This window comes from Urocitellus parryii, chromosome 4, assembly GCF_045843805.1.
Source record: "Urocitellus parryii isolate mUroPar1 chromosome 4, mUroPar1.hap1, whole genome shotgun sequence".
In the NCBI taxonomy this organism is placed as follows: Eukaryota; Metazoa; Chordata; class Mammalia; order Rodentia; family Sciuridae; genus Urocitellus; species Urocitellus parryii.
The window spans coordinates 188,986,621-189,000,009 of NC_135534.1; the positions used below are offsets into that span (position 1 = coordinate 188,986,621).

Sequence of the window (13,389 nt, forward strand, 5' to 3'; positions counted from 1 at the left end):
GTAACAGACAGTAGCCACACTAAATTGCTCCCAGATGTTCTGCAGTTAGGCATAAAAGGTAAGCATGCTTTTCCAATCAGGCAGCTTCTTGTTTTAGAACCCAGGCAAGTTTCAAAAGAAGGCCAACGTTTTATGGACTTTTCCAGATCATTTTCAAGATTCTGCAGACATTGGGTAACAGTGTGTCAGTCAGCTGTACATTGCTGTGGCCAAAATACCTGACAAGAACAATTTAAAGGAGAGAAGATTTATTTTGGCTCATGATTCCAGAGATTTAGTCCATGGTCGGCCAACTTGACAGAACGTCAAGGCAGAAGGGCCTCATGGAGGGCCACTGCTCCATTTATGGTGGCCAGGCAGCAGAGAGAGGGAGGAGGAAGGGGCCTCAGAGAAAAGATGCCCCCCGTGACCCACCTGCTCCAGCCATGCCCCACCTGCTTATAGTTACCACCCGGTCAGTCCATTCAAACTAGGATGGACTAATAAGATTATAACTATCAAAATCTAATTATTTTACCTCTAAATATTCCTGCATTAACACAGGAGCTTTGGTGGGGGATGGGGGACACCTTATATCCAAACCATAACAGTGGCTATTGGAAATTTCTGAAGTTGAAAAACAAAAACTAGCCTTGAAATAAAATCATTTGTTTATAAATCACTATTTTCTTAGACCCCTTCCCTGTCCCCTAGCTACCCACCACCCAGAAAGAAAGAGTCTGTAAGAAACACATGGAAGTCCAATGAATGAGAGTACCTCCTGATTGTCTTTCTAGTCTAGAAACTACCAGTCACCTTAAATTAACTTCACCTCTCGTTGCTTACTTGCCCTTGTTATAGAAGTCTATTAAAGCATCTTATTTCCTCCCAAGTACTACGGCTGGATTCTCTTTGGCACTGGTTCATCTCTAAGCTGTTGAGTCTTCTTTTTGCGTTATGAAGTGAGGTCTCTCTCTGTACCTATCACCTTGGCTCACTGAGTTTCAATGGGTCTCTCTGCTCATCTGCTATTAGAATCTGTTTTGATTCCTCCAAACTATATGCCATTTTCTCCAGAATTTCTTAATGTCCTCTTCCACCTAGTCTGTCACAGTGGGAGACTTATCATGAGGTTTGGGGATTATAGGTGCACTTTTCCCAGAATTCTGCATTGACATTGAAGCTCATATAGGTTCCAAATTCACATAGCTAATAAATGTTAGGGCCAGTATTAAAACCCAGACATGCAGGATCCAGGCCTTTAATGCCTTAATGGATTATTAAATCCTCTTGTTGCAAGCATCTGACTACTGACTCTCTCATGGGACACATGAGTCCTTCGGAGAGTCCTACAGAGGCCTCCATGCCACACAGTACCTTATGTGGGAGAATTCACAGTCCCCAGCCCTTGACCTGAATCCCTGCTGGGAAGCCTGTGGTGTCTTACTGTTGGGGTTCTTTGGTCTGATGGCTGTTCTCTTGGTAACCTAGCAACCTTCCATAGCATCCCATGGATTCACATCGGAGGTGAGGTCCCTGCTGTCTAAGTGATGGCCAGTGCCACCTCTGGACTCTCCCTCTGCCTTTAGGCCCTAATGCTTGTGGTTTTTTTCAGAAAGTAATGTTATTTAAAAAAAAATACAAATAAAGACACTTGTCTTGGCTTTGTGTGCTAGTCTCTCAATTCTTAGTTGAAAAGAGCTACATTAGACATTTTATAATCCCCTTACACAAAAATCATTCAAGCATGAGGAAAATCTAGAGAAATAGCTCATCTCCTGGCCTCTGATTTTTACTGGAATGCTTTCCACCTTCATTTGAAGGCCAAGAACCAAAACTGTGTGCCTGTGTACAGAGCCTGCTTAATGGAACAAAGAAGGAGCTAGTAATGTTCCTCTGGACATGGCAAGGAAAAAAATGTCGTGTGTGTGTGTGTGTGTGTGTGTGTGTGTGTTTATGTCTGTGATTACATATTTTCTATAATCATTTACTTTAGAAATTGGGAGCATGAAAACAACTGGTTTAAAATTTCAAATATAAGGGGATCCATTCTATGAATGGAAAATACCAGTATTTTCATGGAATGAGTGCCATACATTCAGAATAGACTAATTCACCCCAAATCAGTTTACCTAATACCAGTTTACCTAAACCCACTTTACCTAATTTGTTACCCTTATCAGAATTAAAAATGTAAATTTTTTCCAGATAATATAGCCAAACAGTCCTGACTTGTTTTGCATTTTTAATACTATAGCACATATTATGTAGGTCATTGTGGTTGGTCATTGTGTTTTTTTCTCTTTTATCCAATTTAGAACACTTGCAAGGTTCTTTATTCAATTTGACAAAAATGACTACTTTTAAAACATTTTTGTAAGAAAACAACCTTGAATCATACATTCAAGATTGCAAAAATTGTGTTGTCACCAATTCCTGTGATGTAAAAAAAAGTAATCAGAAATACAAACTTGTTGCATTTCAAGGAAACTAACATTTTAGAATTCTTAAAAATGCCAAAAGAATTGCACCCAACCTAAATGGATCTACCATCTTCCGAGGAAGCTAGACCTTGACATTCAGAGAAATTCTAATGCAGCAAATTGGTTTTAGACAAAGCACGTTTCACGTTTTACTTTAACAATGGAAGTAGGGAACAAGGAGAAAATTGGCCACAAAACACTTGGTAAAGCATATGAATCTTTAACGTCTCTAAAAGAAGTTGGAATAATTCAGAAAGGAAGGCCACTTCATAGCCTCCCAAGGCCCTCATACTGGGAGAGGGTCTGAGTAGGATCATGTAGCTCACCCCAGGAGAGGCATGACCACCTCACAGCGCCCTGAACTTTACTCCCACAGGCATAACTGGCTACATAATTTATGGAGTTAACTGCAAAATAAAAATGTTAAAAAATGGTATTTCAAGAAGAGCATTAAAGAAATCATAGGAGAGTATTGAACCCTGTGTAACTGACCACCCAGGCCACATACCCAGAAGAACAGCATGGGCATCTCCATTTGAAAAGAATATAATTCCCAGGACAGTATTTTCTTAATCTCCTTTCTTCAGATCTGCCTGTTAATGCAGGATCTAGCCTCCAATAGAAGCAGACAACTTAACAGAGCCTTAGAGATTGAAACTGTTTCAAACCATAAGATGAAAATGTACTAACTTCCTTTTTCCCCTCTTTTTAAATGTGATTTCTTATGGGAACTTCCTTTCCTGTTAATAGAATGGAGGTAAGAAACTATTTTTATACTCATGTTTTGCTTGCTTGTGGTTTTTTTTTTAATGTTTATTACTTGATACACCATTAATTGCCTGCTATGGGTTGAGTGTTAAAAAATTTTTTGAAAGTTTCTAATTTCTAAGGCTTTTAATACAAGATGATGGCAATGATGAAGATAAGGAGAGCAGAATCAAGAAACTCCAGTCATTGCCTAACAAAATTTGTTTTAAATCTTGTCCAAAGTCATATAGCTTTGATGTATTTGTTTGCCCAAGGAATAAATAGATGCTGAATTACTATGTGGATTCTAAGAGACAGCACTGACTCTTACGAACTTCACAGTGAAGACAAGTATCTGCTGAAGGGATATATAGTGAAAGCATGACCACAGAGATTTTTGACTGGTGATCTTTTGCATGTGATGTTATTCCTTCACATCCAGCTAAAGTTGTGTTTCTCTGCCTGTGGTTCTTGGGACTGCTGATGAGCCAATCCTAGGAACAACTGGTCCTCTTGCTCATTTGAACAGTGGAACAGTTGCTGTGAGCTCCTTTCTAAATTGTTTTCTAAACAATAGGTTTAGGAGATTGAGGGACAAAATGGCCTAATTTACCTCCAAGTCTTAGGTCTAAGATTTAATCACAGTGTGACATTTGAGGTATACAAGTTTCTTCAAAAAAGTAGATGGCTGGGTGGGATGCTACACGCCTGTAATTCCAGTGACTCAAGAGACTGAGGCAGAAGAATCACAAATTCAAAGCCAGACTCAGCAAAGTAGTGAGACCCTGCCTCAAAATTATATCTATCTATCTATCTATCTATCTATCTATCTATCTATCTATCTATCTATCTAACTATATATAGAGTTAGATAGATAGATATAGATATAGATATATAGACTGGGACATAGCTCAGTGGTAGCGCACACTAGGTTCAGTGTGCACCCTAAGTTCAGTGAGCAATATTGGGGGAAAAAAGAAAGAAAGAGGAAATAGCTAGAACACTGAAAGTGTGACTAGCATTCAATAGATAAATACTACATAGCTATATAGATAGATAAATATTTTTAGATATATAATATATAGTTGGGGTGGGGGAGTCCTATATATCCATATGCTTAAATTAAGGAGCTCATCCAAGCATAGCAATGCTACCCAAAGCCAAGTCCTTAATGATCACAGGAACATCATACATTATGTGGAAAACTACTAATAATTATACACTTTGTATATATATAGGTTTTCCCAATGTACAAAGGTTTTCACAAGCTAATAGTCTTCAGGAAGAAAAAACAAAATATAAACCAAGATCTAGTTTTTATTTAAAATCCATTTCTTTTCCCCTTCTTGTTTGTTTTGTAGTACTGGCAATGGAACCCAGAGGTATTCTACCACTGGGCTACAGCCCCAGCACTTTTTATTTTTTATTTTGAGACAGGGTCTTACTAAGTTGCTCAGGCTGGCCTGGAACTTGCAATTCTCCTATCTCAGCCTCCCCAGTCAGTGGGATTACAGGCATGGGCCACCACACTCGGCTTTTCCTATTTTGGTTCTTTCTTTTGCACTACATAGCCAATGCCCCACCAAAAGTGAGCATTCAGTTCTATTAAGACACACTGAAGTGGTTTTCCAGCATCAGAAATCCAGAGAGACGGATTGATTATAAGATGATTATTAATACTCCTTACCTCTGAGGCTATTTTCATTAGTATTTTCCTTTAGTATAATTTTTCTCTGTTCCAATTTTTTTTCCCCCAAAAGACATGTTTTGTTGTGTACTTAGAGGGAAAAATCAAGAATGTCATTTGTTTTTAAAAATATTCATGGAAATATAAAAAGTAACAACACTGGGTAGTTAACACATGACACCATCAGAATCTGGATGGCTAATTAGGAGTTCCCAGACCCTTTGGGAAATATTCAACTTTTATATGATGAGGTCGTTTCCATTAAGTGAGTAGGGTTACACCAATGTTTATTCATGCTCCCTTTATACCAGGATATATGAATAGGTGAGACGATTTTATAAACCAGTTTTAGCTATTTCTCGTTATTATCTATTATTAAGTTTATTAAAGCAGAGCATGCTTGCTTCTCTGAAACTTTCTTAGCGTCACTATGGATTGGGGGCCCTACACAGGTAAGGCATGAATTATTTCTGGACCAGAGAAATTCACACAGGTTTGAAAGGGAGTTTTATTTATTTATTTTGTTCAAAGCCTTTATTTTAAAAATATCCAGCAAATGAAATGATAAGGAAAAAATAATCCTGACTAATTAATGAAAGGTTGGTCCAAATTAAAGGAAGATGCTATGCTACCAAATATCATTTTAAAGTATATAGATAGCTGTGTTTCTTAGACATTTGTTGTTTTATCTGAATGTGCTGTCTCATTCTAATGATTTTTTTTTGAAGACTAGCCAATGCTGATTTGTAAAGCACCAATTTTTCAAATTCAAGTAGGGTAGCTTAACAATTTTGAAGTTTCTCACAAATTTCAATGTGTTTAATTGTCTCACTTTAAATCTTTTATATAAAGGTAATGAAATGCTAAATTCTAACTGTTGTACAAATCTGAATGACAATACAATGAAAGAGTTTTCTGTCATTGTTAGTAAAAGAGATCTAATGGAAAGCATAAGAATATATTGAGACCATCACAGTGCTTACACATAGCAAGTGTTCAATAAATATCTGTCAAATGAATGTGAGTTGTTATAATTATTACAGATACTATCATATTGCATGAAGTAGACAGGTGGATATGTAATAGCACCAGCAGTAATTTCCATTTCCCAATTATCCTTTTCAGCTGTTATAGAAAATAAGTCTTTAGTGTTATTTTTGTGCTACCACTATAGGATTTATGATTTTTTCCATATATTGCCAATTAACACATAATGATCTGACCTCAGAATAATTACTTGTCTCATTTTACGAAGCAGAGCATTTGGGGCAATTTTCCCCAAGACATGGGATGAGAAACTATCAAAGCTAAAGAAGCTACTTAGCTCCTCAGAAAGCCACATGCCATGGTTTCTTCTCCATGCATGGCTTTTTCTTTAGTGAAATTCTGGTGTGGGTGAAAGAATGTAAATATGCAAGGTGTGTCAGAGATGCAAGTGTTCTACAAAGATTGGCTACTTAACTCTCCTAACACATAAATAAACAATGTTCTTAAAGCTGCAAGCTTTTTGGATCAGAGCAATTATTATGCTCCTTTTTGTTATCCATGCTATCTTTTGTTAACCATCATGATGAATGTTTTTTCCAATGCATTTTTTTTTAATTTAGCTGTTTTGTAAGAAGTGGGTGAGCTGACCTCACCCAAAGCAGTAGAATTCTATTTATAAAGTAAATAACAAAAATACCCAAATCTATTCAGTCCTTGACCTTCCCAAAGCTTTCCATGCCCATGATCACATTTGGCCTTCATAATAGCCCTCTAGATTGGCTAGAGATGATATAATTGCAGCTGGAAATGAAGACAATATTCACATGGAACATTTCAAACAGTTTGCAAGTGCACTGCTCTCCTATTTCTGTGATGCAGATGTGAAATTGAAAAAAAAAAAAAAACAACAACAACATAGAATGAATGCCAAGAAATAGCATGTGATGGGAATGTTGTTCATTTCTTCCTTCAGTAAACCACAGAAAGATTACAAAGGCTACTGCGCCCAGTACAGAGGGGAGGTGTGCGATGGAGTCCTGGCAAAAGATGCTCTTGTGTTTTTCAACACCTCCTACGCAGACCCGGAGGAGGCCCAGGAGCTACTGGTTCACACAGCCTGGAATGAACTGAAAGCCATGAGCCCACTCTGCCGGCAGGCTGCAGAGGCTCTGCTGTGCAGCCATGTTTTCCCAGAGTGCAGCCCCGGGGGAATGCCTACTCCCACCCCCATTTGCAGGTAAAACTTCACAAATATGTAAATGAGAAACTTCCATGGTTGTGTCTGCAAACAGGAAGTTCTCAAAAGAAGTTGTCATTTGCCATAGAAAAGACAAAAGCTGGCTTTCAACTAAAAGAGGAGGTGATTCAGGGGATAAAATTCCTACCAAGTGAATCACTGATGATGATCTATAATACAAAGACACCGAACTTAGAGAAAAAATGTCATAAAAGATATAATATTGTATTACTCTTGCAGTGTTCACATTATTGTCCTATTTATAAGTAGTCCTGCTTCCTGCAAAATAAAAAGAGAAAGCCTAAACTCACATGGGCTCCAATAGTAAGACTCATCAAAAGATGCTGGCTTTTGAATCAAATAGAACAAATTTCAATTATGATTAGTTCTCATTTTTAGATATAGATTATCTTGGCTAAACTTCAGTTTCCTCATCTGTACCATAGAGTTGAGGGGAGTAAAGGATGAATTGCACCCATAATATGTATTAGAAACCAGATAGAGTGTTATTCTTCCTGGACTTTCTTTAAAAAAAAAAAAAGCATGAAAACTACCAACATTGCACATTTCTGCTTCTATTTTGGGGTGGAAACTTAACCATTTAAATTAACATAATTTTAGGGCTCGGTCGTTCTTGACAATGCAAAGTCAGTGTTTGTTGACACTGTCAGAGTAATATAATTTGTTTCTTCACCTAAGAAGATTGTATTGTGATCAGGCATGACATGAAAAATTTCTGGGAATAAGAAAGGGAAAGAGAAGGAAATAAAAACTAAAGAGAATGGGGGAAAGAGTGGTGAGAAGAAGCAAAAAATTGTTCTTACAGGAAATTAAGAAATATTTTTCAAATGCCCTTGTAGTTATTTGAAAAAAGAAAACACAAAAACAAATGAGTTTGTTGAATGCCTCTTTTTAAATTTACATTTGTTTCTTAAGCTTCTTTAGAGAGTTCTCAAAATTGTATGGTTGGAGTTCTGCTCAATAATGAAGCCCTTTAACTAGAAAGTAGCACACATATAATACATAAGAAGTGTAACTAACAACAGTATGCGACAGTAGATTCTATCAGCCTTTTCCGTAGCACTGCTTATGTAATCTGTGGTTGTCACTGTCACTGGGATAGTTACCATACTTACGCAGTGACACAGATGAATCAGCTCAATGCTATGGACAGTTGCTGAAGAGAAACAATAATTTGATTACAAGTGTGTTTCCTTTTTTTTTGTGATAGTCATTGTGGTTTTCTGATTATAAAACATATCATTCTATTGCATAAAGATCAGAATATAAAGTCACAAAGAAGAAAATTAAAATCTTCTGTGTGCTTGATACTTTTAGGTCTTTTTAAAAAAGTTTTTCTACTAGTTTGCTCACTTGTATCTAATAAAATTGTAAGATTATAATTTAACTATTTATTTATGTTTTGCAAATTATTTTTCTCATTGCAAAATGAGCCTCTGATTTTGATTTAGTTGTTTTTTTCTTTTAATTTTTAAATTATGGGCATTTTTATATGTATACAAGTAGAGATCATTGTCCCAAGAATGCCCATGTACCTGTCAACTCAGCTTAAATCAACTCATACTCAATCTCAGTTCATTCCCACTCACCCAGCCCACTGCAGCACCATCCCAGATTACTTATTTTGAAGTATATCATAGATATTTTATAATTTCATCTATAAACATTTTGGTGTGTGTCTTAGAGGAACAACTATTTTGTGTAGGTCATTTCTTGAGGCAAAATTTGCTAATTCATTTTTTTGGTAGTGAAATCAGTCAACCTTTTACGTGCCCTAATTTATTAGATACCTGTTTTATAAGTTTTTCTTATGATTTTAGTTTGAGAAAAGTAGAGTCTTAAACTTACTCCATGGAGTGAGTCAGTTGTCCACTGCCACATTATCAGTTTTTCCACCCTTTCTCTTTCGATGTAAAATAATGTATTTATCATAATTCCAATAATCCATGCCTCAGTGCCCTCTTTACCATATCATGCATCCTGGACTGTTCTAGGCTGAAGCCTTCATGCAGTTCTTTCAAAATGAGTTTCATGCTTTGCATCCATTTGATACAGTCATGCTTTCCCAAGCTTTGCCATTGCATCAGATAAAAATCTCATCTAAAAATGAACCTTATTTTATGAAAATTCCAGTTTGGCTTACATTACACAAATTCAGACAAACATCAGAAAGTAGAATGTTTTATTCGTATGATACCATTAGCAATGGTTTTTATCTTTTAAAAAATGTTTACTTGTTATGCAATTATTTTATGTAGGAAATTTTGAAAGGTGTTGACAGAGTCAACAGGTAAATCTCATTTAAAATTCGATTAGAATAACAAAAAGTTTATAAAATTCAATTTGAGAGAAGTGCAGTGTTTATTGAGTATTCCCACCCAGAAGCATGCTACATCATTCCTTTTAATAAGATCGTGCTTAGCCTGTTAGTAAAGTTTGGTGATTTCCTTCACGTTGCTTTTTCTTATTAAGTTTATGGTTAGGCGTGGTTTATGGTTTCAGTTACTGTAACATGAGTACTAATTACAGTATAATTGTGCCCCTGGACTAGAATGTCAACAAAACAGTGATACAGTTACCTCCCTCATTCCTTATTGTGATAAAAATGTTATTAATTTCCTTAGAAATTTGAAATTTTAGAGTTGAGCTATGTCATTTTCTGGAAGATTTCAATGAAATGTTTTGAATGCCATATTCTTTTATTGAGATATTTGGCTGGTAGAAGTATAGTTTACATACAGCAAACTGAACCTCATTTAAGCATCAAGTTCAGTCTTGACAAAGGTACACAAGTATGTAGCCACTGGTCCAGGAAAGACAGAATGTTTTTACCCCCATAAAATGCACACACGCTCATTCTAATCAATGATCCCCAAAGGCACCTGCTGTTCTGATTTTTCTGACCATGGATTAGTTTTGCTTGTTCCTGAATTTTACACTCATGTACCATTTCGTATCTGGCTTCTTCTGTTCAGCAAAGTGTCATGTTCATCCATGTTGCTGCATGTGGTAGTCGTTTGTTTTTATTGCTGATTTTACTTATTGGGGTGGTGGAGGTGGGAGCAGTTAGGTGAGCAAATAACTAGGGGCAAGCTCTTCCTGGCACTGCCTAAGAACTTTAAAGCAATTAATGTGAACAACTGCAGCATCAAAAGGAAAGTTATGATAGAAATGTCAGGCCACTCAAGATTACCCTCTCATTAATACGAGCCAGACGCCAGCTTTTGGACAAGGAAATATTCAGAGTATATTCACGCAGTTCTTAGTTTGTTCCAATTTTTTGGCATTATATCTTCTAATGATTGAGAGTAATCAAGTCTTGTCAATTATAAATCATGAATCCTTATCCACACACTGGGTATTTTTTCCTCTTTATTTAAGACCTTCTTGTTAGTGTATAATAAAGCTACTATTTTTATTTTATGATATCAACCATTTTACAGAATTCTATTAGATTTTTTGGTTGATAGTCTTGTGGTTTCTCTGCCAGAAATAATATGATCTATAGATAATGATAGACTCTTTCTTAATTAGAATCTACTTTCTTAACTAAAATTTAGGAAATTTTACCAGAATTAAAATTGAAGGCTGGGGATGTGGCTCAAGCGGTAGTGCGCTCACCTGGCATGCGCGGGGTGCTGGGTTCGATCCTCAGCACCACATAAAATAAAATAAAGATGTTGTGTCCACCGAAAACTGAAAAATAAATATTAAAAAATTCTCTCTCTTTAAAAAAATTGAATTTTGTCTCTTTATATGTTAGCACAAAAAATATTTATTGAGAAAACATCAACATTTACATCCTAGATTGGTTTATATGTATGAGACCACAGATGTTCTTTTTAAGATTTAAAGTAATTGATTTTTTTAAGGAAAAAATTCCTTTCATTGGGATCTGAATTTTACTAGCATAGCAGAGTTAAATATCTCCTAAATCTGTAAGTCAATTGAGTGTATAATTGTCCCCCTAATTCTAATTGTTATTAGATAAGTATTTTTATTGGAAAATTATTTTTTCAAATTCTCATGTGAAAACATTTATTCACGCCAGAGTGAGAAAATACAAACTAAAATGTTTCACATTTTTGGATTGATTGATACTGGGGATTGAACCCAGGGGTGCTTTCCCCAGCCCATTTTATTTTTTTGTTTTGAGATAGGGTTTTGCTAAGTTGTTGAGGCTTACCTCAAACTTGCAATCCTCCTGCATCAGCCTCTTAAATAAGACACTGGGATTTCACATGTGTGCCTCCAGACCTGGCTCATTTTTTACTTTATGGAATTTTTTTCCTCTAATATATAATCAATAGTTATAAAAATTTTACATTTTATAAAGACTATATTTTTAAGGGTAAAATTAAAATGTATTATGAAAATATTAGTATCACCTATAATTAAAATATTCAGTCCTTTCTACTCTGATTTTTATCAGTTTGATTCATTCGTTCATTAATGATACATAAAAATTTTACACACTAATAATTTTCCTAAGGATGTTTTCTTGAGATTCTGATTTTCAGATATTCTCATTTTATGCTTTCTTACTTGCTTGTTAGATCTTTTGTAAAAGTTCCATTTGTTTTTATTCTTTAGTGGTTCAAAGGTCTTCAGCCCTTTTGCATTATACTTCTAATTTCTTGTGAGATTTTTAGGAGCCTACCATTGCTCATGATTTTCTAATTTAAAACAGTCATTTCATAATGTGTCCTTTTTCTCGTGAATGACAGGGAATTCCATCTACTCACAAACATTTCTTGATCTCCTATTAGGCTCCAAAAGCTGGTCTAGGCATTTGGGATATATTAACAAACATAATAAATAATTTGTACACAAACTTAGAAAAAATAATGAGGACTTGGGTGATGGAGATCCTGAGTGCAGAAAATAATGCAGAAAAGTTGCCATTTTAAAAACAGGATATTCAGGGTACATCTAATTAAGCTAGAATAATTGTACTGAATCCTCCATGCTTGTTGTTTGCAACTTTGTCTGGAATTGTAAGCCAAATTAATGCTGTTTACTTATATTTTATTGGCATATGCTCAATTTGGGGAACATTATTTTTAGCTTTTACATTTGATTTCATGATCATATATAAGAATACCCTTGGGGAAGATCTCTATCTGTCTAAATACAAGAAGATGTGCTTGTGCAAGCCAGGAGCGAGATTCAGACATAAAAGGTAGCAAGTTAAGCAGCACTCTCCAGGGTTTGTTTTTTGTTGTTGTTTTTTTTTTTTTTTTTTTTTTGCTTCACTCTCCCTTCTCTTGCAAACATACCCCAAATTCTAAATCTCATTTTTATGCTCATGATCTCCCTTGTTCATCCTACAGACAATTCATTCATCAATATTGGCAAGTTGGGCAAGCAGGAGAATAGGCATGAGTGTTAAAAAGACATTATTGGGCATCTGAATATATGTGTATACACACACACACACACACACACACACACACACAATTCCATCCTCTCTGAATCCCTCAGGTATTGAAAGAAGGGCGCCTGCTATGCTCCTTAATTATCTTTCATTTCCTCTTAATAATCCCAAATATCTTAATTTGGCATTAACAAAATTTCTCTTATGTAGCTTTGTCATATTACCCTTAAGCTAATATTAATCCCCCAAATCCAAATATTCCAACTAATCTCTCTTCAGTTTTTTCACTCATTTCCTGGATTATAGATGAACATAACAGCTTTATATTCAAATAGACATTACTCTGGCTTTCTCAGATGGAAGCACACGCAGCCAGGGGACAGGACAATGCTTCTCGGGAAGAGGTCTGGGTCAGGAACCACATTCCCTCCTATAAACTCCATGGAGGTGGTGCAGCTCTGTTTTAGAGAACAAAACATGCAGATGTGCAGATGGTGTGCCTCAAACCCTGCCCAGTGACACTGAGAATATAGAAAAATTTCCCAGTGAAAATGATCCATGGCTTTTAGTATGCATGATGTTTTAAATTCTGTGTAGCTTGTTTTTGTACCTTTACGGTTATTTTAATATGAAGTTGAGAGAAGACATATTGGGGATTCCTAATCTCACAATGCCTGTTAAATTGAACAGCTCCTTTCCCCAGTAGCATTAATTACCCTGAGAAAACAAAACAAGATAGTATTTAATCTCACAGCATAATATACCATATCTCATAAGTCCTCACATTATTTAAAGTAAAGGAGTCCTTTCAAAAATGCTTTTGCAAGCACAGGCGATGAATTATGATGATGTTTTGAAAATACAGAATAAG

The 13,389-nt window shown here is 35.8% G+C and overlaps 1 protein-coding gene across 4 annotated transcripts in view; it reads left to right on the plus strand.

Moving 5' to 3' along the window:
* The window catches only part of Musk (muscle associated receptor tyrosine kinase), a 104,352-nt gene that overhangs the window by 69,324 nt on the left and 21,639 nt on the right, over nt 1-13,389 (plus strand). For all 4 annotated transcript variants that reach the window (XM_026391162.2, XM_026391163.2, XM_026391164.2 and 1 more), the window contains 2 exons: nt 3,213-3,219; nt 6,857-7,120. In XM_026391162.2, the coding sequence (XP_026246947.1) occupies nt 3,213-3,219; nt 6,857-7,120 (271 nt within the window). The remainder of the gene's footprint in view (nt 1-3,212; nt 3,220-6,856; nt 7,121-13,389) is intronic.